General features: G+C 41.6%; 2 protein-coding genes across 6 annotated transcripts in view; one reads left to right on the top strand and one right to left on the bottom strand.

Moving 5' to 3' along the window:
• Positions 1 to 1,888: 1,888 nt before the first annotated feature.
• On the top strand, positions 1,889 to 8,425 carry LOC308081624 (potassium voltage-gated channel subfamily A member 1-like). The gene is made up of 3 exons (XM_080457985.1): positions 1,889 to 2,091; positions 3,346 to 4,073; positions 7,186 to 8,425. Exons 2-3 carry the CDS (start codon positions 3,432 to 3,434, stop codon positions 8,098 to 8,100), a joined length of 1,557 nt encoding a protein of 518 aa, XP_080314111.1. The 5' UTR covers positions 1,889 to 2,091; positions 3,346 to 3,431; the 3' UTR covers positions 8,101 to 8,425.
• A 4,144-nt stretch (positions 8,426 to 12,569) lies between these two features.
• Positions 12,570 to 27,333, bottom strand: part of LOC308081623 (protein NLRC3-like) — a 33,318-nt gene continuing 18,554 nt past the window's right edge. For 3 of the 5 annotated variants that reach the window (XM_080457982.1, XM_080457984.1, XM_080457983.1), the window contains exon 12: positions 22,752 to 26,378. In XM_080457982.1, coding sequence (XP_080314108.1) covers positions 26,080 to 26,378 — 299 coding nt within the window. In that variant the 3' untranslated portion in view covers positions 22,752 to 26,079. Of the gene's footprint in view, positions 13,511 to 15,211; positions 15,414 to 15,579; positions 15,781 to 22,751; positions 26,379 to 27,333 lie in introns of those variants that run through there. The other 2 variants (XR_013932879.1, XR_013932880.1) reach the window with 2 other exon arrangements.

The following is a 27,333-nucleotide window of genomic DNA, read 5'->3' as shown; positions in this document are numbered from 1 at the left end:
TTTAAAATAGGTGTAACGTGTGCTCTCCGTCTGGTCTTTGTCAGCACACGTGCAGCTGCGTTCTGAACGAGCTGCAACCGACTGACTGCTTTTTTGGGGAGACCAGACAGGAGAGCATTGCAATAGTCAAGCCTGCTAGTAAAAAATCACACCCTGTGTGAAGTGGGCGGTGTCTTGCTAGCTAATCACAATACTGAATGGAGTCAACCAATCATGTACAAAAGATAAATACATTTATTGAAACACTCTTTATGATGGACGAAACCATAACTTGAAAAAAACAAATTTTTGTTTTTTTTCAAGTTATGGTTTCTTATATAGGGCTATGCACATGTGTCATGTGACACTGGCCAATCACAGTCCTGAATAGACTGTGATTGGCCAATCACAGCGCAGGATAATTGTACAAATTTCCTGGGCCCAGATCACAGCGCAGGAAAATGTACATTTTTCCAAATCTCACTTATAGGGGCGGTTTCACCGCCCAAAAAACAGTGCATTAATTGTTCTGTATCAGCCTGAGAAAGAAATGGTTGAACTCTGGCGATGTTTCTCAGGTGATAGAATGATAGTTTTGTGACGTTTCTGATATGGGCCTCCATGTTTAGCTCAGAATCAAATATGACCCCAGGGTTTCTGACCTGCTCCTTGATGTTGGGTGTCACTGGTTGGACACCCAACAACTTGGGCCAAAACAACAAAGAGAAATACAAATCAATGACACCAAAAAAAGGTGGTTAGTGACTGATAATGACCAGGCTAAATTATGTCAAGTACTGCACTGTTTCTCAACGTAGGGTCCGGGGACCACCAGGGGTTCCAAATGGACCCTTACGAGTTTGTAACTGTGAGAGTGTACAAATGGAACCAGATGGACCCTTATGGGTCCACCTGGTTCCATTTGTACACTCTCAGAGTTAAATGAACACTGCAGTTTTTGCAGTGTAGATTAGGGTCCCAGAGATGACCTCTGACTCTGCCTTACAGATCCGCAAAGGGCCCGTTTGGACCGCTGGTGGTTCCCAGACCCGATGTTGAGAACCAGTGAAGAAGGACTGAATGAAATGGGCAACGCTGCAGTCCAGTGAGCACTGAACCAATACTTTGCTGCCCTCTGGTGTTAGAACATGGTCCTGACCTGACAGCACTGTGCATTGGTTGACACACATGTATTTGGAGAAGAATTGATTGTTATTTTCAAACACAAATATATATTTAAAAAACAATGAATTTGAATATTAAATCAAATGTATGGTACAGTATGGTTGGTCGCTATTTAAATGGTTATGGTCAGGGTGCACCATTGGCCCTTTCACCGTACATAAATATGTAACTTAGTAATTGTTACTTCAAGAGAGCTACATTCAAGTAGTCTTACTTCAAATTTGTAATAAAAGTAACAGTATACTCGCATACTGTATCACTCATACTGTATGTTTACCCTACTGTATCACTCATATGTTCACCCTACATACTCATATAATTGAGTGATACAGTATATAGAGTGAGATTAAGAAAATCATTTGTAATATAATATAAATTATAAAGCCCTGTTTGATGGGTGGGAGTATCCCATGCTTATTAGAAGGGAACTACAGTTACCTTGACAAAGTGCTGGGTAAGTGGGTAGCAAGGGTGACATTATGTTAGGAGGGTGAAGGTTAAATTAAGTTGACTTAAGTTGGCAGTTGAAAAAAACAAATACCAGAGAGGGACAGGGCTGGGAGGGGTTTGGAGAGGGACCGGCAGGGATTGGATTTCAAGAGGACAGCATGCACAACGTTCACAACATTCACAATGTGAGGTTTAGGACATGAGACCCAAAGGACCAGACAAGACTGTGTCTGTGTGTGGATGTCCCACACACAGTGTGAGCACATTTGGGCTCCACCTGCACAGCCCTGGCAGGGGGACACCTGCAGAGTATCCATCAGGAGGACCTAAGGACAGCCAGACAAAGGTGTGTGTTTGGGACAGACGAGCATGATGACAGAGGAAAAGACAGAAGACCCGATGTTCCACCGGAGACAAACTACAGTATGTGACGTTTCATCCTTTCGATAGTGTCTGTGAGCAGCTGTATATTACTTGGTAAGTGGTTGTTTTCATCTTGCTAATTGCGTGCTAACAGTGCGTATTATGTGTTTGGATACAGTTGGGTGTGTTGCTATGACTTTTGGTGCTTTTTTCCCCCTTACAACAAGATACGGTCAGGTGGATTCACAGCAAACTTTTTGAATATGCATGTTTGTAATGAGAGATTGGGGGCCGGGGGATTAAAGTCGCAGTCGCAGTGAATTTAGAAAACCAGGGGGTTTTCAAACTCACAAGTGAGTTTTGAAAACTTCCTAGTAGACCAGGGAATCTTTTGGCCCCAAAAAAAGAAGCAGCAAACAAGCACACTGACATTCACCAGAGAGTGGTCCCTCAGAATGCTCTGAGGCAAGGGAGGGGGAGTGCTTGTTTTTTTGTCACACTCAACTGAATAAAGAATAGTGACTTTGTAGATCACTTGTAAACAAGGCAGGCATGCCAACACAGAGCCACTATAGTGAGTGCCAGTGCAGGGCAGCCGTGCTGTCTCGCTTTGACAAGCACGCCGTCTGAGTTGGCAAGCTGTGGTGGATGGAATAGCTTGGCACCAGTTTCGAATGCTTATATATTGAGTCTACAATGTTTATCAGAACTATATATAATGTATTATACACTTTTCAATTCAACTTTTATAATAGTGTCATATCACAAGCTTTCTCAAGACACTTTAGAGCACAGTACAGACGTTTCCCCCCTGAGCATGTTTGGGGACAGAGGCATGGAGCCTTGAGCAGAATCAGGCTCTGGGTGGGCACTGGGCAGCCATCTGCCTGGACCATTCCATGTCTCCAATCTCTCTCTCTCTCTCTCTCTCTCTCTCTCTCTCTCTCTCTCTCTCTCTCTCTCTCTCTCTCTCTCTCTCTCTCTCTCTCTCTCTCTCTCTCTCTCTCTCTCTCTCTCTCTCTCTCTCTCTCTCTCTCTCTCTCTCTCTCTCACACGCGCGCGCGCATATACACACACAGAGAGACACTATGAACTAGCTTTTGTGTAGCCTGTATGAAACATTTTTATTTTTAATGATCTGTGTTCATAATTAAATGTTACGTGGAATGATGATTTTCCAAACTTCCTGGTTTTCCAAATTCACTGTAACATATACAGTATACTTAACTAGCAGACTGCCGTGGTATCTCCCTTTCCACCCCCTGCTTCTATTAACGTCATCTATAACGTTTCCACCACATGAAGGCCATTAACAAAACTGATACTCTTGAAATGAATCCACTCATAGAAGTATCACTCTGCTTTCAGGCCTACGGACCTCTTTAAAACCAAAGTCCAAATAAACGAGGAGCGAGCGAGAGAGAGAGAAAGAGAGACCTGACACACCAGCAGGGATGGAGAGCAGCGACAAGGGCGGAGGCAGAGAAATAACTAACGACGATGATGGAGAGAAAGACAAACACCTGAAGGACCAGTTCAACACCAAAGAGAAGAGAGAGGGCCGTAGGCGCTCTGGGACACTGTGCAGGGGATGTGCCCTGAGCGAGCGGCTCGCCATCAACGTGTCAGGCATGCACTATGAGACCCAGCTGCGGACCTTGGCCCAGTTCCCCGACTCCATGCTCGGGGACCCCCAGCGGCGGATACGCTACTTTGACCCCCTGCGCAACGAGCTGTTCCTGGACCGCAACCGGGCCTGCTTCGACGCCATCCTGTACTTCTACCAGTCGGGCGGGAGGCTGCGGAGGCCCGCCAGCGTGCCGCTGGACATCTTCACGGACGAGCTGGCGTTCTACGAGCTCAGTGCGGACATCATAGGCCGCTTCAAAGAGGACGAGGGCTTCCCTAAACAGGAGGAGCTGCCACTGCCGACCAACAGCGTTCAGAGGAGTATATGGATGCTCTTTGAGCATCCCGAGTCTTCGCCGGCAGCACGCATCGTCGCCATCATCAGTGTCATGGTCACCATATTGTCCATCCTCATCTTCTGCCTGGAGACGCTGCCCGCCTTCAGGCTAGAGAAGGAAATGCGAGAAGTAAGGCATGCATAACAAACATAGTAGAAAGATATTAAGATTAACTAAGATTATGCATTGAATAATGGGAGGTTGGTCCTTGATGTAGGAAGTAGGCTAGACCTCACTTTCCCTTATCGCAAAGACTGCCTCCATTTCAATCAAACATGTAGTGCTGACAGGTTTTAATGTTTTAAGAATTTTGAAATTTCAGTAAGCAGAGGTTCAGTGTATTCTATTCAAACAGCTCAGTCATTTGGGGAAAAAAACATTTAAACTAGAAATACATACACCTGCAGTTGTATATGCCAACCAGTTGCAGTTTACATCTGTGTCTATCCAGTCCGTAGCGAAGGCTTTGAAGGAATTTAAGAATGTGTTTTTGAGGTCACAGTGACCTTGATCTTTGACCATCTATTTCCAATCAGTTCATTCAAGGCGTTAAAAAAATCACTGAAAATTTTGTTTAAAAGTGATTCAACTGGTCAGCCAAATGAGATATCGGCATATAAGTGATATTACACTAATTGTAATCTGTTCTTGAGGTAATTATCCCCCAAAATCACGAAGGCTAATTTGACCTTTGGGATACACGAAGAACTTTGGCTTCGTAGGGCAGAGTAGTCTGAGGCAGTATACTGTAGGCATTTTTCACCATGTGCATGGTGTATGTGGCCCATTTGTCCTCGTTGATGTGTATGCTGAGTGACTTGAAGTCAATGACCTTCCCCACTGCGACGCTGTTGATGTAGATGGGGGCATGCTCTGTTATTGGCCCCCTATCGTCTACGATCAAGTCTTTGGTCTTCTTGACGTAAAATGCGAGTTTGTTGTCATGACCATTGTGTCGGTGATCTAACCATGTCCCTGTAGGCCATCTTGTCATGGTTGATGATCAAGCCCATGAATGTCGTGTCATCAGTATACTTGAAGATGGGGTTGGAGCTCTGTGTGGCCACGCAAGCCAGGCGTGTGTGTACAGGGAGTAGAGGAGAGGCCTCAGCACACAGCCCTGTGGGAATCCTGTGTTGAGATTCAGTGATTCTAATGTGCCCATTCTCACCACCTGGCGAGAGCCAAACAGGAAGTCCAGTATCCAGCTGTACATGGTCGGGTGCAGGCCCAGATCTCTAAGTTTAGGTGTCGAGCTTGGCAGGAACTTTTGTGTTGAATGCCATGCTCTGGTCTACAAATAACATTCGCACACAGCTGCTCCTCACCTCCAGGTGAGAAAGAGCTTAGTGAAGAGCCATCGCAATTGCATCATCGGTGGATCTAATTTGAGGGTATGCAAATTGCCATGGGTGCAGTGTGACCATGACCCAAACATGGGTCACAAACCTATGTTTGGGAAACACTGTCCTATGCAGTTCTGTCCATGTTTGCTTATGGGTGAAGGTACACAGCAGTACAAAAATAAATACAGCAATGAACTCCACGTGGAGCCAGAATGGTCAGCATAATAGCTTGATGTATTACAAATCTGGAGAACAAACTTAAAGGTATGCACATTCCTGCTTCGGGAATTGTTTATCATGATACATTGCATACACCTCCCGTTCATTGCTTACCAGATCACCTTGTCCTTTGAGAGAGAAAGGAAGGCAGATGGCATGATTATTTTAGTCGACTGTTAAATTTGATACTGTTGAATTGGAGGAGAGTGGTGGAAGGGCAGAGGTTGCAAAAGGTGCAAAAAGTGGGTGAATACAATATCAATATAAAGGGGACAAAGGTTGCAGTAGTTAGTTGAATGTGTTAACCCATTCAATCCGGGAACGCATCTGTGTCATTTTAAAATCTTGAAAATGTGTGCAAATCTTGCCAAAGAAATCTTAAAATGACACGGATGTGTTCCCGGTCTTAAAGGATTGAGCCAAGTTCACACAAATGATCAGACACACCACTGTAGGTGTTGCTGCCTGTGCAGGCAACTTTGAGGGGTCTGCCAGGAAACTACTACATCGTGCTCCTCTCCCAGCTGCATCAGTCCCATGCAGGGTCCATGCGCTATCAATGTCCACGATGCAACCGCACAGCGGGAGATGGAGAAATGTATGGGGAGTGGTGTAAGGAGGCAGTCTCATGTTTCTCTACAGCGTTCTCAAGGGGCTAAATATACAGTCTTAGGAGAGCCGTCGAAACGCATAATAACATCTTTATTAATAAACATGGTCACTGACCTGCTAGAGGTTAGTTTTGAGGACACTACCTATGATTTACGCTGCACATATCAACGTCAAGCCATTGATATCCTATCCTTCCTCTTGCGTCTTGTCGTTGAATCGTGCTTTATGACTGTCATAAACAAATCACTATTTCCGACAGGTACAAATAGAAAGACAGGTGGACTGAAGGACGGATAATGAATTTATATGATGTTGACAAAGAGCGGAAATGTGCCTCATGAGGTATTAAATGACATGGTTCTTTCATACAGTATAAATATGCTCCTTAATTGGTCAATTGACCTACAAGCCATGATTCAGCTATACCAAGTTTTCATGTAACTTGGTGCACCCCTAATCAGCGGGTCTTATTGTGTGCAAAGCCTAATCAAAACTCTGTATAACCAATATTAACCCATTCAATCCCGGGAACGCATCCATCCACAAATGTCCATCCATAAATCCTACCAGGTTTCTGAAAAACCTATGTTGCTATATCAGTGGTGCTCAAACTTTTTCATGTCAAGCACCCCCTAAAATGATATGTATTTGGCCGCGGACCCCCATCTCAAAATATTTAGTTCCAGGGACCCCCAGAAGCAAATATTTGAGTTACAAATGTTCGCTTTAAAAAAGATTTGCAAAAAAAAATCATGATTTTTTCAAAAATAGCAGATCTACAAGCTCATAGCCCGGCACTCGGTGCCACGCTATGAGCTTGTACATCTGCTATTTTTGAATGGCCAAAGTAAAAAGTAATGGTTATAGCTAAAATCTAAAATGACACAGATGCGTTCCTGGATTGAATGGGTTAACAAATAAGTATATTATATTTTGGCATTATATGGTGACTTGCAATAACAGCAGCAACTCTCCCTTGATGCTGTCATACCTTTTTGGTTATAGTTTACATAATACATACAGTATAAACATAATACATGTTTGTCGTTTCTCCTCCCTTCCAGGCGTCCTCCTATGGCAGGAATGCATCTGGAAACATGGCCCCGCGTCCCAGCATGTTCCAGGACCCATTCTTCCTGGTGGAGACCGTGTGCATCTGCTGGTTCTCCTCCGAGATCGTCTTGCGCTTCGCCAGCTGCCCCAGCAAGACAAGCTTCTTCAAGGACGTCATGAACGTCATTGACTTCTGCGCCATTCTGCCGTACTTCATCACGCTCGGCACGGACCTGTCGAAGGGCGACGACGAATCCCCGGGCACGTCGCTGGCTATCATCAGGATCATCCGGCTGGTGAGGGTGTTCAGGATCTTCAAGCTGTCCCGTCACTCCAAAGGCCTCCAGATCCTGGGCCAGACGCTGAAGGCGAGCATGCGCGAGCTGGCCCTGCTCATCTTCTTCCTCTTCATCGGCGTCATCATCTTCTCCAGCTCCATCTACTTTGCCGAGGCCGACCACGACAAGACGGTCTTCGTCAGCATCCCGCACGCCTTCTGGTGGGCGGTGGTCACCATGACCACGGTGGGCTACGGCGACATGACCCCGGTGAGCGTGTGGGGCAAGCTGGTGGGCTCCATGTGCGCCATCGCCGGAGTCCTCACCATCTCGCTGCCCGTGCCCGTCATCGTGTCCAACTTCAGCTACTTCTACCACCGCGAGACGGTGTGCTGGGACCCCTGCACCGAGTTCACCCACGTGGAGAGCACGCTGTGGGAGGAGAATGACGACACGGAAGGAGAGGAGACCGAGGAGGGTGATGAAGATGGAGACAGGGATGGAGAGATGTATTACTATGCCGTGGAAGGCACGTGCAGCCCTCTGAATGGGACTCTGCTGGGTGGATTATGTGCAGGCCAGAGCAAAGAGAAAGAGTCGGCAGGAGGGAACGTGTACCTACAGGAACCTCTGGTGACCCAGGTGTAGCCATTTTGATCTGTGTCATGTGATGGTGGCACAGAGACGGGACATGATGGAAGAGAGGTCGGGGTTAAAGAGAAACAGAAACTGATACGAGATTATAGAGAAAGACCGTGGAGAATCGGTAGTAAGATTGTAAGACTGTATGTCTGCAAACTAAGCAGACAAGAGCCATCGGTTGTCTGTTGTTGTTTATGTATTGGTCACTTTTTCAATTCATTTACAAGGGACAGTATTTGAATTAGCCAGGTGGTGTCCCTAAAGGGGCAGCTTTAGTACTAGAATTTGAAATTACATTACTTTCTGAGGCCATGATATGAATGAACTCATGGGCTGTAAATTGTTATTAACTTGAGTTTAACTTGAAACAAGATGTCTGAATGTTTATGCCTTAAAGGAGAATTTTGGACTAAAGTTTTCTTACCTTTTCTATGACGTTATGATATCTTAGGATGAATGGTACAGTAGAAAAATTTCATAACTCCACCCCTGAGCCGCCACAGCTTAAAAGGTGCGCGGATAGGCCTTAGGTTAGATCACATATTTTAATCGTTTTTTTTTATTTGTTTTATGTGAGATCTGACGTTCATAGTGACAGAACACTGTCCCAAAAAAAAAAAAAAAAAAAAAAAAAACAGAAGTCTCGCTAGACGAGATTGAAATCTCGAGATTGAAATCTCGTCTAGCGAGACTTCTGTTTTTTTTTTTTTTTTTTTTTTTGGGTTGCATAACATTTTCTACTGTACCATTCATCCTAAGATATCATAACGTCATAGAAAAGGTAAGAAAACTTTAGTCCAAAATTCTCCTTTAAACCAGTAAAGTCTTATAGTAGCAGCGACGGGGGAGGCGGAGAAAGAACTTGATGCTGATTTCTCCGGAAAGAAAGGCACCGTGAAGGTAAAAAGAATGAACTCAAGGTCATTGAGAAAGAGAGGGCAGGGCCGTATCTACAACAGGTAATATGCAGCCAGTTTTTGTTTATGTGTAGGAAATAAATAAGAAAAAGAGGGGAAGTCCGCACACCGTTTGAGCTCCCAGTGGAAGAGTCTTAGTTTTATTTGTCAGGCAACTAAGAGCTCAAGCGGTGTGCGGACTTCCCCTCTTTTTCTCATGTACGTATTGTTGTCCAGCACCAGATTAAATGCTTTAGGATGTGCGTGCTTACCCCTCGTTCCTAGGAAATAAATAAGCCACAAAATGAATATCCTGCCTGTGTGTGTTATGGGGTTTGTGTGTGTGAACGCGCACAGCGACTTTTTTCCATCTGACACAGGGTAGGCTAGGTGGTGGTTTGTGATTTGAGCATGATATAATTTTTGATATCTTGTTCTTTATAATCCAGCTCTTTTGTAATTCTAAGATCTAAGATCTAAGGTCCTTGGAGAATCCTTTGAGAAAATGGGCTAATGTTAGAATGCCGAGTTTTCCACCTAGCTAACTGTGATTTTCTACTTTTATATTGGTAAAACTTAAAGTAATGAAATATGGGGTTTTCTGGTTACCTACCTGAATCATTGTTTAACATTTAATATTGTTTCATTTAATTTATTTTTTATATTTGTCTATCCTATATTTTTTATGCGTGACTATTCAGGATCATAATTACAATTTTGATGTGACTCATATTGTACTATGCAATTAAACTTTATTCTGTCAAATTAGATTAGATTATTGTAATTTAGATTTCCAAAAGAAAAGGCTTTTCTTACTGACTGGGGAAGCCAAGTCTGTCACACACACACACGCACTTGCTGTCAGTCGCAACACAACACACACACACACACACACACACACACACACACACACACACACACACACACACACACACACACACACACACACACACACACACAGTCGCAACACACACACACACACACACACACACACACACACACACACACACACACACACACACACACACACACACACACACACATACACAGAGACACACACAGAGACACACACAGAGACACACACTAAGAGCTGACTTTTTGAGCATTTTTACTTATCACCACAGATCCTTATTAAAGAATCAGAGACCCAGTACTAGCCAGAATCACCATCAGTAGCGAAACACCAACGTCACATTGGCCACTTTGTTTCTTTTCTCCTTTTAAAAAGACCTGGGAGAGCCTGAAAAATTGTGTGATAATTTTAGGTGGCCCTTTGATTCAGAGCAGTCCGGGGCTGTCCTGGAGGACCGCTCATCCGATCGACGTCACCCTCGACACTGTACTTCGTTGGGTCCTCTCCATTCAGCAATATACCCGCCAAGTGTGCAGTTGGTCGGATGAACAGTTCTGGAGCTATGTGAAGGACAGACAGACACAGACAGACAGACAGACAGACAGACAGACAGAGATTTGTGATATTTATGGATTCCACAAATAATCCACAAATAATCCATTGAATATCACATTCTTGGAATGAACAGTGGAAAGAACACCAAAATCGTTGAGAATGTTCACGTTTTTAATAGGATGTTTGACTACAATCAATAAATGGTAATATAGACTGGCTCAGGGCAACTGTATTTTAAACACACTGCTGGAGTGTATACTGTACGGGGTGCAAGGAGGAAAAACTACGTTGATTTAGAGACACCTAAGAGTCCAAATATCTAGAAGCAGACCAGAGAGAGTGACAAAGAAGGACGACAGACGGCATGATTATTTTAGGCGACTGTTAAATTTGATACTATTGGATTAGGATTGTAGAAGCGCAGAGGTTGCAAAAGGTGTCAAAATTGTGTGAGCAAAGTTTAAGCAAAGGTCACACAATTGACCAAAAACACAGGCAAAAGGTGAGCTCAGACCTGAAGACTGAAAGGTCATGCATGCTACGTAAAGAACCCTGTGCCCGGCCCGGACAGTTGGCGTAACCGTCTGGGCACCTAGGCTGGTAATCCAGCATGACAGCGTGTCGCGGGTTCGACTCCCAATCTCGGCGACCTTTGCTGCATGTTACCCCCCCCCCCCCCCCCCCGATCTCTCTCCCCATTTCCTGTCAGCCTAACTGTCCTGTCAAATAAAGGCATCAATGCCCAAATATATATATATATATATATTTTTTTAAGAACCTTGTGCCACATTCCTCTATGCTCGGTCTCACTGCCTTCTCATGAGGAGTCTGCAACCTCTACCGCAACCTGGTCCCATCCAAGGCAGTGTCAGGCCCAGGGATGGGTGCTGTCAATGTCCACTACGCAAGATGAAGATAGAGATATATGGGGTGAGGTGTAAGGCAGTCTCATGTTTCTCTCCAGAAATCTCAAGGGGCTATATTTATAGTCTTAGTTAGGATAGCCCTCGTACACATTACCTGATCCTTTATTAATAAACACGGCCACTGACCTGCTACTGCAAGGTAAAAGGTTAGTTTTGAGGACACTACCATGTAGTAGCTATGATTTACACTGCTCATTTCAACATCAAGCTATGAATATCCGATAATTCCTTTTTCATATTGTCCTTGATCGTCCTTTATGACTTGAGATAAAACATGAGCTGACCAAAACAGCCATTGATCAGTACTTGGACATACCACTTGCTGACAAGGACAAATGGACAGACAGGTGGACTGAGAGACGGACAGGCAGTCACCACACCCACTGAATCAAAGCCACAAAATTCATATAATGTTGGCAAAAACTTGAAATATGCCTCATGAGATGGTTCACAGGGTTCATCTTAGTTCACTCATACAGTATAAATACTGGTAAACTGACCCACGTAGCCATGAATCATACATCAAGTTGGCATGTAATTGAATCATAATGAATGGCTGAAACTTAAGAGAGAGAAGTGTCCACCTGTTTTCAGTGGCGGAAAAAGTACTAAAATGTTTTACCTAAGTAAAAGTATCAATATTGCAATGTAAAAATACTCTGTTACAAGTAAAAGTCCGGAATTCAATTCAATGCAAGTACAACAGTATTGGTATCAAAATGTACTTAAAGTACCAAAAGTTGAAAGTACTCATTAAGCATAATGTCCCATTTCACAACTTTTCAAATCTTTTGAAAATAGCCGATCTACAAGCTCACAATGTGTCGCATTTGCGACGCATTGTGAGATTGTAGCTCGGTTATTTTCAAATGACCAAAATGTATATAGGGCTGAAGTGGTTGATGTATGTTTAGTAATAATAATCTAAATCTGCAAAGTAACTAGTAACTCAAGTTTTCAATGCAGAAAAGTACAATATTTTACGATGTACAGTAGAGTTGAAGTAAAAGCATTGAAATTGGAAATACTCCATTTAAGTAAATAAAAATCACACCCTGTGTGAAGTGGGCGGTGTCTTCCTAGCTAACCACAAAGTAGCTAATCACAATACTGAATGGAGTCGATCAATCATGTACAAAAGATAAATACATTTATTGAAACACTCTTTATGATGGACAAAACCATAACTTAAAAAAAAACAAATGTGTGGTTTTTTTTTAAGTTATGGTTGCTTATATAGGGCTATGCACATGTGTCATGTGACACTGGCCAATCACAGTCCTGAATAGATTGTGATTGGCCAATCACAGCGCAGGATAATTGTACAAATTTCCAAACCTCACTTTTAGGGGCGGTTTCACTGCCCAAGATATTTGTACATTTTTCCAAATCTCACTTATAGGGGCGGTTTCACCGCCCAAAAATACCTCACAATTGTACTTAAGTACAGTACCTGAGTAAATGAACTTAATTACTTTACACCGCTGCCTGTTTTATGGGAATGTAATAAAGTGGCAAAGTTTGTAGTCCCAAAACCTGGAAACAAGTTTGCAGTTTGCGCTCTCAAAGTCTGTTTCTTTTGATAAAATGTCTGAAAAAAAGGTCTGTGGTTATTTTAACACATTTTCACGTTTTGTTCTATGACATAAAATATATCGGTAAAAAACCCACTGGTGTTGGGGGGTGACATGCAGCAAATCCACTGTCCGGGAATCAAACCCATGACACACTGTCGGGCATCAAAGCCTATGTGATACACGCCTAAACCAGTTAGCCATCAGTGCCCCAGCCCTCAGAGGTCCACGTGTCTGATGTGGTCCACCCATGTGATATAATTAAGTGTCATATGTAGCATTCTTGTGTGGACGCCATCCAGGGCCTTTTCCTGCTGTACTGTGAGCGTCAATGTCTCGTCCCCCATACCTTAGTCATCTTCCATGTCAGATATCCACACTCTCCTCATCCCATGCAAGGCATTCCAGGCAAGTGCCCTCGGGACCTTGAGATCCTGTTTCGTCGAAGCAGTCCGGCCACCTTTTTGAAGTCCTCGACTACCTTGACTAAATTTTTCACATTTTGTGTTTTTTTTGGGTGAATAGTTTTCACATTTTGTGAATTCATAATCTCAGATCCATCGTCCCACCTTCCCTCCATATTTGGGCAAGACTGGCATCATCAACAAAGATCTACAGGGAAGAAATGCCGTTATTAGTGCTGTTTATCTTTTCATTTTTGATATGATGATATAATATTATTTTCTTCCTAGAGCATATTATTATTTTGCAGATGTCATAGTACACTGTATAATGTATTTTATTTTACTTTTTACAACATAGCAGCCTCTGTTTAACAGACTTTATTTTTTATTTTTCAAGAACATAGTAGTATGACTTTTGTAACATAATAACCTAATGCTATAGCATTGATTACTGAATTCATGATGTCACCCTGGGTCATAATTAAAGATTTGTTTTGTGTTTACTCAAAGCATTTTATTTTACTCATATGGTTATCAAGCATAAAATGACACTATAAAGTAGCATACTAATTCATCCAAAGACGCCAAAAATACGTATCACAGACTATACTGTATCAAAATACAAACGAATCAGAGTCCCAGACTAGTACTACTGACTGAGTGCAACAATGGTGTTGTCATAGCGCAACACAACACATGTAGCAACAATCATATCAGCTGGCAAGATAGAATTAAAAATAGAATTGTGTCCCTTGGCTGCTTAAGAGCTATGTGGAACCTACTGTACCTATTAGAAGGCATGGAATAACCCCATTACATTCAGTATTACGTATTTAGTTATTTACAACCTTTTTGTATGACTGCCATGAATTGAATAATTTTCCTCTTAAAGGGACTACACCATGAATTTGAACTTTTTCTTCTTTTTTGTGTGTTTTTGGTCTCCCCTACCTCTCTTCTATCCCCAAAAATACCCCAGTTTGAACACTCAAGCGTGGTCTCAAAACAGGCCAAACTGATTTGCACCCTGACGTGACGTCACGTCAGGGTAAAATCCCTCCCGTTTTTTTTAAACACTTTTTCCACACACAACCAGGAGATAACATGCATACAAACTGTTTCAATAGTGCCCCGTGCCATACAGGACAATGTGGTATTGCAGGTGAAAAGTTAGTTGGAATGAGTATATCTGAGGCTCAAACCTATTGAAAAACGTTTGAGGGACATAAGCAATATGATATTAAATATCATTATTATTTTTTAAATTCATGGTGTAGATCCTTTAAAGTTAGGGTAGGTGATTTTTGGGGGTTGAAATAAGTGTTAAATAGTTCTATATTCTGTTAGTACTCATTGCTATAGAGTGTTTGTTCAGTAACAGGAGTCTCCATGTCTCTCCAGCTCTTTATTAAACAGTCAATGCATTTTCAGGTCAGGATACCAATTTGATCCAATCAGAATAGAAAACTCAGACAGGATCCAGATTAAACAAGTGAAATTGGAAGTGATGACACAAAGAAATGATCAGACAAAATTGGAACTGGAACACTATAAAAATGAAGCTGAAAAATAGGTACTCTCTCCTGATTGGCTGACATTTTGTCACCTATACCTGAAAATATAAAATAAAAGTACTTTCTGCTTATCAAAGAGCTGGAGAGACAGGGAGACTCCTGTTACTGAACAAACACTCTATAATGACTACTATCAGAATATAATGCTTTAACCTTTATTTTTATTTTTTATGTTTTAACCAAAAAATATCACTAACCCTACCTTTAACTAACCACATGAACCCTAGCATCCCTATTTTTGGCATGTAATAATAGAAGAACATTCTGCAAAAATAGGCAAACATTCTTCAAAAACATGCAATCTACAAGCTCATAATGTGGCGTTTACGACCTACGGCAACGGTTCAAGAGTTATAGGCCAAAATGTGACGCTGGCTGTTATAGGGTCACCATTAGGCCGATTTTTGTGGTGGAGGTTCTTCCTTGGCCTCCTGGGAATGTGTGGTCATACTTTCACGCCGATTGGTCCAATGATGAGCTGCTCACAGACACACGGACAGACAGACCGACAGGGGCGAAAACCGTCCAGCATGGTTTCTGACAAACAGTAAAAAAAATAATTATCACAAATGAGTGAGAGACATACAGTTAGAAACAAAAAGAGGATGAAAGAGAGGAAAGAAAAATTGATTTGATTTGACAAATGAATTATATTTCAAATATATGTATTTCATTTAAGTATTGAGTGGTGTTTGAACTCTACCTCGAGAGCATCAAACAACTAGAAAAAGTGCTCCCCGGAGCACAGGTCTCCGCCAGGTCAGGTAGGATAGTGTGGGGCAGCAATGTTTGGAATTCTCCAATCAGGCTGGAATGTGAAAAATCAGGCGGATTGGACGGATCCGTCTTGATCAGTTGACTGTAGAGATCATGTGTACCGATTTGCGTGATGTTTGGATAAAATCTGAAGGAGTAATATAAAAAAAAAAAGTTTTATATAAGTTGGCCTCCTGGTGGCGCTATAATAGGACAATGTTGAAAGGGTGGCATTTGTTCGTCAACGTAGTGCAAATGTGCGTGCGAAGTTTCCCCACAATCGGACGCTGCGTTCATGATTTGCAACATTTTGTTCAAAACGGGCCACTCCTGCAAACTTTAGATGTCAATCTTAGCCAATCAGGATGGAATATGAAAAATCTAACAGATCCGTCTTGATCACATGACTATAGAGATCATGTCTACCGATTTGCGTGAAATTTGGATAAAATGTCAAGGAGTAATATCAAAAAATCTGTTTTATATTAGTCGGCCTCCTTGTGGCGCTATAAAAGGCAGATGTGAAAATGCAGGGCAAAGTTTTACACTGATCGGTGCAGTTATAGGTAAAAACAGTAATCGGCATGTTATAGCGCCACCATGGGGCTGATTTGAAAATGTTCAAGTGGCATTTCTTCCTCGGCATAGTGGGAATGTGCGTGCAAAATCTCACGGAAATTGCAAGCTGTGTTCATGATTTGAGGCATTTTGTTCAAAACGGAGCATTCCTGCAAACTTTGGAAGCCATTTTTAGCCAATCAGGATGGAATTTGCAGAATCTGAAAGACTTGTTTTGTGTAATGACTATAGAGATACTGTGTACCGATTCACGTGACGTTTGGGCAAAATCTGTAGGAGTACTGTCAAAGAATGTGTTTTGCAAAAAGCGGCCTCCTGGTGGTGCTATAACAGGCCCATGTGAAAAATCTGGGGCAAAGGTTCTGAATTGGCATCCAGGGAGTGTGTATGCACAGTTTCGTTGCGATCAAGCCAACGGTGCCGGAGATTACCTGTTCACAGACGGACACACACACGGACGGACACACACATACACGACGGACGGACGGACGGACAGGGTGCAAAACATACTCTCTCGCCATGCCTTTATAGCCTGGTAAACCCTCCCTCCGGAAATCTCATTTCTATTTGATTCCTGGAGTGAGTCTGGCCTGATCCGCCTTTCTGCAATATTGGCTGTGCTGGAGTTGGGCGGGAGTAATACCGTTGACTGACAACCCCTTCAGCCAATGATAATTTTTCCCCTTCAGCCAATCAGCAGTTCACCAGTCTTAATGTGACGCGACGGGACTTTTGAGACAGCCATACCCAAGATGGGTTGCCTTATTCGGATAGAATGGTGGCTTTGTCATGATTAATTGACCACATATATGAAGTTAAACAACTAAATTCTATCCAAACGATATCTTATAAGTAAATTCCGTGCCTCAAAATAGAAGTTAGAGAGCTTTTTGAAGTAAAAAAATAGCGGAGAATTGGCCGCACAAGAAAAAGATGGCTGCCGTTCGTGTTTTGGACTCACTCGAACTCGCCACCTGATTGGCCAACGTAAGCTGTCAATCACAGAACAATGAGCGACGACGCTGATAGGCTCGGCCGTTTGGCATACACAGCCAATATTGCAGAGAGGCGGTTCATGCCAGACTCACTCCAGGAATCAAATAGAAATGAGATTTCCGGAGGGAGGGTTTACCAGGCTAATGCCTTTAGGCCTGGCGGATACAAAAAGACAAGCGTGCAGATGGAGATCTGAACACTGGGCTCTCACATCACTGGCATCAGCACTAATCACTTGGCTAAACAGCAGGGCCCGATAGTATCCATACTAATGCATTGTACATGTTACACTTATACCAAGCTCATGGACATTGGGGAGCCAGGTGTCAATCAACAGTAGATTCTACCAGATTCTGAGAAGGAGTGGGACTAAAAGAGCAGGAAGTCTGAGAGTGGGAGAAACAGGTGAAAACAGTGTAAATTCAGCTATTCAGTTGTCAGTGATATTGAGAATGATGATACAAGACGATATGAAAAGAAAAAGAAAACTAGAAAAAGTGCTCCTCGGTTATTGTCGGTCAGCAATGTTTGGAATTCGCCAATCAGGATGGAATATAAAAAATAGGATGGAACCATCTTGATCACTTGACTATAGAGATAATGTGTACTGATTTGCATGATGTTTGGACAAAATGAGTAATATAAAAAAGAAATCGGCCTCCTGGTGGCGCTATATTCTTTAGCTGTGTTGTAGAGGACAGTGGTCACTACATTTAAGTTATATCCATTTGTGTTGTAGTTGTGTAGTGGCGAGGGCCACTGCATTTTACTGCATTTTACTGCTTTTATTTTATTTTATTTTATTTTTGTTTGCTTTATTGTTGAATTGGTTCTAACTGTAATTGTATTCTTGCTCTGTAAAGCACTTTGAGCTGCATTTCATGTCATGAAAGGTGCTATACAAATAAAGTTTATTATTATTATTATTATTATTATTATAATAGGGCAATGTTAAAAGGGTGGCGTTTGTTCTTCAACGTAGTGCGAATGTGCGTGCAAAGTTCCACCGCAATCGGACGCTGCGTTCATGATTTGCGGCATTTTGTTGAAAACGGGCCACTCCTGCAAACTTTAGATGTCAATGTTAGCCAATCAGGATGGAATATGAAAAATCAAACAGATCCATCTTGATCACATGACTATTAGATCATGTGTACCGATTTGCGTGAAATTTGGATAAAATCTGAAGGCTTAATCTCAAAAAATGGGTTTTACAGAAGTCGGCCTCCTGGTGGCGCTATAAAAGGCTAATGTGAAAAATGCAGGGCAGATGTTTTTCCTTGGCCTCTAGGAAGTATGCGTGCAAAGTTTCACGCAGATCGGTGCAGTTATAGTTAAAAACGCAAATCGGCCACAATGAGGCTGATTTGAACATTTTCAAGTGGCATTTCTTCCTCGGCCTTGTGGGAATGTACGTGTGAAATTTCACGGAAATTGCATGCTGCGTTCATGATTTGAGGCATTTAGTTCAAAACGGACCAATCCTGCAAACTTTGGAAGCCAACCTTAGCCAATCAGGATGGAATATGGAAAATCAGACAGATCCTTGTTGATCACATGACTATAGAGATACTGTGTACTGATTTGCGTGATGTTTGGATAACATCTGTAGGAGTAATATCCAAAAATGGGTTTTGCACCAATTGGCCTCCTGGTGGCGCTATAACAGGGCCATGTAAAAAAATGGGGGCAGAGGTTCTGAATTGGCATCCAGGGAGTGTGTGTGCACAGTTTCGAAGCGACCGGGCCAACGGTGCCGGAGATTAGCTGTTCACAGACAGATGGACACACGGACGGACGGACACACAGACGGACGGACAGGGGGTAAAACATACTCTCTCGCCATGCCTTTCGGCCTGGCGGAGACAATAAAGATAGAAAGAGGGAAGGAGCTGAGAAGGGTATCTGCACGGACAGGAAAAGATTCTTGGCATTTATTACCATGGTCATTAATTGTGCGGTGGAGATACAAGGCAATTCAGAAAGAATTAAGATGATTCTAGATGCAGCAAGGAGATCCCTGGACGTGTTGGATGTCAGCGCAGCGGAGAGGATTTGGACAATTTACTGAGAGAGGGATTCACAGCAGACAAATGGGTCTGCAACATAGAATGGACAGGTTGGGATTTGGGAATGGGAACACTTTTAGTTTGCACTGTGACAGGGTTGCAGATATATTCCAGTAGGTGGTGGTAATGCAACAATTACGGATGCTACAGTAACTGCCATAAAACACCAAAGTAGAAGAAGAAGAAGTTTCCACCCCCGTTCTGAATTCCCATAGACGTCTTTAATATGGCGTCAAATAAGAACTGTGTTCCAAAAATAAACAAAACATCCCGGCGGTTTGACTCTTATGGATATGAAGCATCAACTGACGGTGAGAAAACGATAATGTTACTTCCGCCGAATTAGTAAAATTTTCGCCAGAAACAGACTGTATCAAATATAAGTGACTGACTATCATAAACGATACAGAGCCTCCTCCCTGACAATATCGCCAAGACAGTTTGTTTATTTTTGGACCACAATTCTTCTAACGATTCTAAGATGACCCAATGTTATTCTCCATAGAGAAATTACTTTACGAACCAGGGGATGAACGAGTGATGTCAGGACTTCTGTACTCTATGTTGTCCCCAAATTAGAGCCAGGGTGAGGATACTGTATATCAGCATGTAACCCTGTTAAAAACAAGAAAGTTAATGTGTTTGGAGCTGGGTTTTCACTCAGTATTTGTACCATAACCAGCTGACCTGAGTAACTTATACAGCCTACTGTGGTGAGTTGTGGTGAGTACTAGGCCTGTCACAATTATTACATAATCGTCTAATTTTTTTTTATTATAAATATTTAACCAAAGATAAGTATACTTTTGGGGGAATGACCCATCACGTTCATGTAATGTCAATGTACAGAGCTCAGTGTGCTTGGGTGTAGCTCAGTTGGAAGAGCTCTTGACTTCAGACCACAAGGTCATGGGATTGAATCCCAACACAGGATAGTCGGCATCTGAGCAATCTGGCTCCCACGGGATTACTAACCTTTTTCACTTTTAAATGGCCATTGACAATGCATTGGGCGCTTAAGTAAGGTGGAATTTTTCAATTGTGAATCAAGTTTATAGGCTAAAGTATGAAGGAACAGCAAGGTTCACCTTTAAATGTCCCTTGCCATTGACAATGCATTGGGCGCTTAAAGTTAAATATCTCAAAAACTACAAAACATTTTAAAGTAAAAAGTTCAAGCATTTGTGTCCACAGTAATATGAATAATAAAAAGTGTGAATGGAGTTTCTAGGTGAAAGTGGTTTTTTTAGGTGCCAAACCTGTCATCGACCTCCATTATACATGTTTGAACTTTTAAAGGAGTATATTTCTAAAACTGTAAAACATTTCAAATATTCATGTTCCGGCAAACATGTCCACAGTAAGATGAACATTTTAAAGTTTGAATGGGGTTTAAATAATTTGTAGTTTTTAAAATATTTAACTTTAAGCGCCCAATGCATTGTCGATGGCAATGGACATTTAAAGGGAAAAAAGTACAAACAGATATATTCCAGTAGGTGGTGGTAATGCAACAATTACGGATGCTAACTGCCATAAAACACCAAAGTAGAAGAAGAAGAATCTGGTTTATGTTGTCCCCAAATTAGAGCCAGGGTGAGGATACTGTATATCAGCATGTAACCCTGTTAAAAACAAGAAAGTTAATGTGTTTGGAGCTGGGTTTTCACTATTTGTACCATAACCAGCTGACCTGAATAACTTATACAGCCTACTGTGGTGGGTTGTGGTGAGTACTAGGCCTGTCCCAATTATTACATAATCGTAAAACATTTTTTAGATTATAAATATTTAACCAAAGAAAAGTATACTATATACGTCAATACTGATGCGTGTACAGTAGATCTGATATTTTCGACAAGCGACACCGTTATATGACAAAGTATGAATCAAGCTTCGGCGTACGAGTGTTCAGAAATCTGATTAGAATTTCAACTCATTTCAAACCACTTCCAAGTGCCTTTAATTATTTGGGGGTAATGACCATCACGTTCATGGAATGTCAATGTACAATGTTTCTTATGTCTGAATAGCTCTGTCGGAATAGCTCTTGACTCTGAACAACAAGGTCATGTGATCGAATCCTGGAAATGGAAAATCAGCATGTGAGCAATCTGTCTCCCTGGGGTCTAGTGCTGTAACAGGCATAGACTCCTCTGTTCTTGGCTGTTGCTAACAATAAGCCCACTTGTAAAGTGCATGAGCTAAATTCCTTTAATTAATTTGGGGGAATGACCCATCACGTTCATGTAATGTCAATGTACAGAGCTTAGTGTGCTTGGGTATAGCTCACTTGGCAGAGCTCTTGACTTCAGACCACAAGGTCATGGGATTGAATCCCAGCACAGAATAGTCGGCATCTGAGAAATCTCGCTCCCACGGGATTACTCACTTTTAAATGGCCATTGAGGGCGCGCTCTCACCAAAAGTTGGCTGGCCGCTGTTAAACGCAGGTTGTGCGCGGCCACAGTTTTTTAATGTATGGAATGCATGTGAAAATAAAAAACAACTTATTACTTCTTAGGTTAATATGAGCATCAAATCAATATTTTAAATATGTTTTTTTTTTCACATACATTCCATAAATTCCATAGGGCTAGACCACACATGGGCAAATGACATCATCAACTTGCGTTTCTAAAATATATAAAACATTTAAGGTGTTTTAACTTTTTTTATAGAGGGCAATTATAATGTATTAAGGCCTATTGATCAGGGATCCTTTTAAGAAGAAGGGAAAAAAATAAGGTTGTTTTGTATATGGACAATCAAAATATTACTACATTTTGATGTGGTGTCATAATTAAACGTAATGTTGATTCGGCACACTGACTATCAAGAAAATAAAAAAATGCCACTTCATGTCAAAAAGGTTGCCACCCCTGCAGTAGGCTGGTTTATTCAGGCAGTACTACTTGTTAACCAGTAGGTGTCACCTGACACCAGGGAGACCACCCACCTCCAACCACTGTAGATGTACTAGCCATGTTTTGTTTTAATATATTCTACCATACATACAGATTGTCTAAAATAACGTTTTGTTTATTAAAATAAGTTACAGATTGCAGCTTTAAGCTTTAGTGGCTACCACAGCCAGCAATGAAGTACTTTTCAGTCAGGTCACGGTTATTTAGGGTTGGATCACCAAGAGAACAGTTTCACTGATATGAGATATATTAGGTGGATCCAGATTTTATGTAGATCAAACATATTTCTGACTGCTATTGATCTACTGTAAGTGGTTTCAATCTAACTGGTTTAGATTTGGTCTGTGTGTAGGAAATGTGAACCTTTTGATCATTGTAATTTTAATGCCGGTATGGCTTCCATTTGACTGCAGTAAAACAATCCCTGGGATTACTTTATTTATGTAGATTACTTGAAGTTTACGATACAAACAAAGTATTTTTGTATGCTTGTTAGGAGATAAATAATAATTGAAATATGTATTCTATTTTTCTTGTTTCTCTTTGATTGTAATTCAACTGTAGAATAGATATTACAGTAGTTTCCTTTTCAGACGTGGTTCATATGAAACAGTCTAACCTCTCTGGTGTTTAACCAGTTCCTGTAAAGAAATAAAAGATCTTTGTCAGATGAGTTTGGGGGTGATATTTGACCAGACATGATCACACAAGCAGACATTTATTTAGTTTATTTTAGTCTGTCATTTGACATGGACATCACAATAAATAATGGATTAACAAAAATTAATTGAAAGTGTTTATAGCTAGACCTGATTATAACTATGACTGAGACAGTCACGCTAGACAATGGAACCCCTGCACCCCTGAGGAGCACCCTGCCCTGGCAACATACACCCGATGGCCAATGACCACACAGGCTCAAGGTAACACCACCTTCCCCCTCTCTTCAATACCTCTTAGCCTGGTTGAAGCAATTACACTGGTCACTTATTCAAAGATTGTCAACACATCTGATCTGACACCTCTGGTTTTAGCTCGCTTGAAACGCACTTCTGCTCTTTGCAATTGCATTGAGCGGGTCTCTGCAACACATTATTCAGCTGTCAAGTTTTGTGACATATCTAACCATGACCAAAACCTCCTGAACATGTCTAGACGGGAACAATTACCCTGGTCCCTGTACATCACTACAGTATTAAACATTCACTTCATTTCCAGTACAGGTGACACTCATGCTTTATCCTTGAAAGTCTTCTCTTACCCAATCTGTCAGAGCCCTAAATGAAGACATGTATGGTCAAAAAACTAAAACAGAACTGGAAACAGACAAATGACTCTAACAAACCTATGCTTACTGCCCCAATTAAGGGCCACCCTAAAACCGCTGGACTGATGAGCGTCAAATAGTATCATCACAAGTAGTTAGGAGGTTCAACAGGAACAACATGCTAGCTCACCCTTCCTTCCAAACAATGTAGTGCATCATGAACTGGAATACTGTATCTACAGTACTGTCAAGCAGTTTTCCTTTTGATAAAAATGTCAACTTTGTGTTGATTTTACTATTTTAATTAGTAAACAGATAATGGTAGGTTTGATTCCATGACCAAATCACTGTTGCAATAGTATTAAACATTAGATAGACGGTAAAATTACAGTGTTGGCAGCATCCACTTTGCTAAAATAATGTCTGACTTTGAGACCCGTTTCTCTGTGCACTGTAAGTCTGTGGGGATCGAGGCTATTTTGGATGATCAAGTATTTAAGTTATTGCGCCAACCAAACCTACAGATGACTACAAATGACAAAAAATACCGTTAAAGCAGAGAGCTGCATCTTTTGTAATAAACAGTCAACAATACATTTATAACATAGCTCCTATATCCATTACCAATTTATAAACATTTGTAACACAGTGAATGTTAGACTTCGCCACCCTTTAATTTGGCTTTGAGTTAAGGGGAACACAATAAGGTTTCCTCAGTCAGGTTGTCAAATGAGTGACAAACACCGAGTGTATAAAATCATAGTACAATTGTACTGATCTCTATTTTTTTTTAAATGGTTTAGGAGAGCAATAGACAGAATGGAATAATATTAAAATATAGCAGGGCACAATATACTGATCACAGGGACCCTGGGCAATACAGTAAACCTGTTGTTATACACAACACTACTACACACAAAACCCAGTTGGCGCACACCAAGTTGAATCCATAGCAGCCTATACACTGACTACAGGCTGCTGATGTCATGTAAATAAATACCCTTCTTTCAGTGATCATAAACTGAACAATTATGTGGGAAGCAGCCGGACACAAAATACAATAAATCAAAAACACAAAAGTACAAAAGCATAACTTCAGGGACAATTAACAGTAAGGGCAGCGGCAGACGCAACACCTCGGCAATCTGTAAAGTTCAGTGTTAAATATCAGTTTCAATATCAATCCTCCTGAAATATTAGAATTACTATGTTGCCATGGCATGCGCATACCTGCTACTATGGTCCATTGAACATACCATCAGCAGCGCAGCTCACAGTCGTTGCAAACCTTACATAAATAAATACAATCCCCCATTACTTTAATACAATATACAGCAGTACCATGCAAGTTAAAATGAAAATAATAACTAGAAAAAGTGCTCCTCGGAGCACAGGTCTCCGCCAGGTTAGGTAGGTTATTGTGGCCTCCTGGTGGCGCTATAATAGGCCAATGTGAAAAGGGTGCCATTTCTTCCTCGGCCTAGTGGGAATGTGCGTGCAAAATTTCAAGGAAATCGCATGCTGTGTTCATGATTTGAGGCATTTTGTTTAAAACAAACCAATCCTGCAAACTTTGGAAGGCAATCTTAACCAATCAGGATGGAATATGGAAAATTGGACAGATCCGTGTTGATCACATGACTATAGAGATACTGTGTACTGATTTGCTTGATGTTTGGATCAAATCTGAAGGAGTACTGTCAAAATATATGTTTTGCACAAATCGGCCTCCTGGTGGCGCTATAACAGGCCCATGTGAAACATTTGGGGCAGAGGTTCTGAATTGGCATCCAGGGAGTGTGTGTGCAAAGTTTCGCTGCGATCAAGCCAACGGTGCGGGAGATTAGCTGTTCACAGACGGACACACGGACGGACGGACGGACGGACACACACACACACACACACACACACACACGGACGGACAGGGGGTAAAACATACTCTCTCGCCATGCCTTACGGCCTGGCGGAGACAATAATATATATATTCAATCAATAACTTACAAAATCGTTGCATTCATAAATGTTTGCATACCCGCAGTGCCTCCCCAGCCAAGCTTGACGAAACCAACGCTCAGTCACCGCACCGCTCGGCTACCTACCCCATACTGCATCATTATTATACTAATCATTGGAATAGGCTGCAGCTGTGAGCTGACACCGTGGAAAAAAATACATACCTACATTCAACATTAAAGATTTTCCGTCCTGAGATACAAAAGTTATGGAATAAATAATTGTTTGTTATTCCACTATGCTATCTAGCTCTGCTCATAACAGTGGCTGACTCCTAGTAAGAAAAGAAAATCATTTCTGATCAGCAATAGCCAATATTTAAACTGAATGACAAAGCTTTTACTATAATCACAATTGATAACTGGCGTAAAACCCAGCATTCAATGCTGTGTCCCTGAGTTCAACCATCATAAATGTAACTGTAAAAAGATTTAACAGCATTCTCTGATCAATGAGTCCTTGTTTTGATTCCCGGCCTCATATCCCTACTCTCTCAGCAGTTTCTGTCTCTATCCACTATCGCTGTCAAAAATGCAAAAAACAATGGCCAATTCTTTTTTCAAATGTCCAAATAAAAGGGTTCTATAAATGACAAATCAACGTTTGGGTAAGCCCAGTTCGTTGTAAAGCGAGGGATCGTTTTGATAAAGTGCAACGATCATCTTTGAAGATGCATCGTTCCCTTTCCCTCGCACCATGTCGATTAATTTCCGCGCTTGATCTCGTTTTGTTTTCTCTGCTCTGATTTCCTCCATCTCTCCATCGTTGAGAACTGTCACACCAAACAGTTTGTCAATCAGACCGTAGATCACGGACTGCGACACTCCAGCAATGAACTTTTCCCGCATGGAAAACAACATGTTTGTCTGACTCGGGCTTGCGTCTGGATGGTCCTCTGGGGGAAGATTAATGCATTGTTTTCAGTAACAATTAATATAAATAATAAAACTGACTGACAGACTGGACTGACTACATGTCTGAACAGACAATGTATCAGACAGACAGATAGACAGACAGACAGACAGACAGACAGACAGACAGACAGACAGACAGACAGACAGACAGACAGACAGACAGACAGACAGACAGACAGACAGACAGACAGACAGACAGACAGACAGACAGACAGACAGACAGACAGACAGACAGAAAATAGAAGACATAGGTAGTTTAAATGTATCTAGCATATTCGATTCTACATGGATACAAATCATTTAATGAGCCTCAAAGTGCAGATTGAGCTCATCTTGTACTGGCAAATCTTCCATAGTGTAGCAGATAACGTCAATATTTTATGACATTTATGACATTTGGTGTGTTTGTAAAATTCTACTCAAAATCGAATGTGGCCTTCCAAAGTTGATTTGTTTTGACACAAGTGTATTAATTGTAGTGATGTAATACACATTGAAAAGGGGAAAGACACCCTCGTTGCTCAGCTGATACAGACAATAATCCACTCTGACATTACTTACTTACAATTCAAGAAGGAGCATCAGAATATATGGGAGTATGTTTTAAGCAGTCAGTACAATAAATAAAAGTAGTGAATTAATTACATTCTTCCTCACTCAAGTAATGTATTACCCTTTCTGAGAAACCTGCCCAACAGGACAGTAACCAGTAAGATTCAAAATAAATGGTGAAGCTTAATTTCTTCGAAATGACGGCAACAACACTGAGCTGAGCAGACAGCAGAGTCCTTGTCACAAAAGAATAAGATTCCATTAGCAACACAAGGAAGCCCTGGACGCTGTGTCTCTGTGCTGTCATGAAGAAGCTGACACCTGAATAGAATATTTGTATACATTTTTGAAAGATTTTCAAATGGCCATTGAGCAGATTTGGAT

This window comes from Gymnoscopelus braueri, assembly GCF_963280865.1.
Source record: "Gymnoscopelus braueri genome assembly, contig: SCAFFOLD_192, whole genome shotgun sequence".
In the NCBI taxonomy this organism is placed as follows: Eukaryota; Metazoa; Chordata; class Actinopteri; order Myctophiformes; family Myctophidae; genus Gymnoscopelus; species Gymnoscopelus braueri.
This window is presented reverse-complemented; position numbering and strand designations above follow the sequence as displayed.

Coding starts and splice junctions, on each gene's coding strand:
- LOC308081624 (XM_080457985.1), top strand. CDS start 3,432: ATGGAGAGCAGCGACAAGGGCGGAGGCAGAGAAATAACTAACGACGAT. Junction 4,074..7,185: donor TAGAGAAGGAAATGCGAGAA/GTAAGGCATGCA, acceptor CCTCCCTTCCAG/GCGTCCTCCTATGGCAGGAA.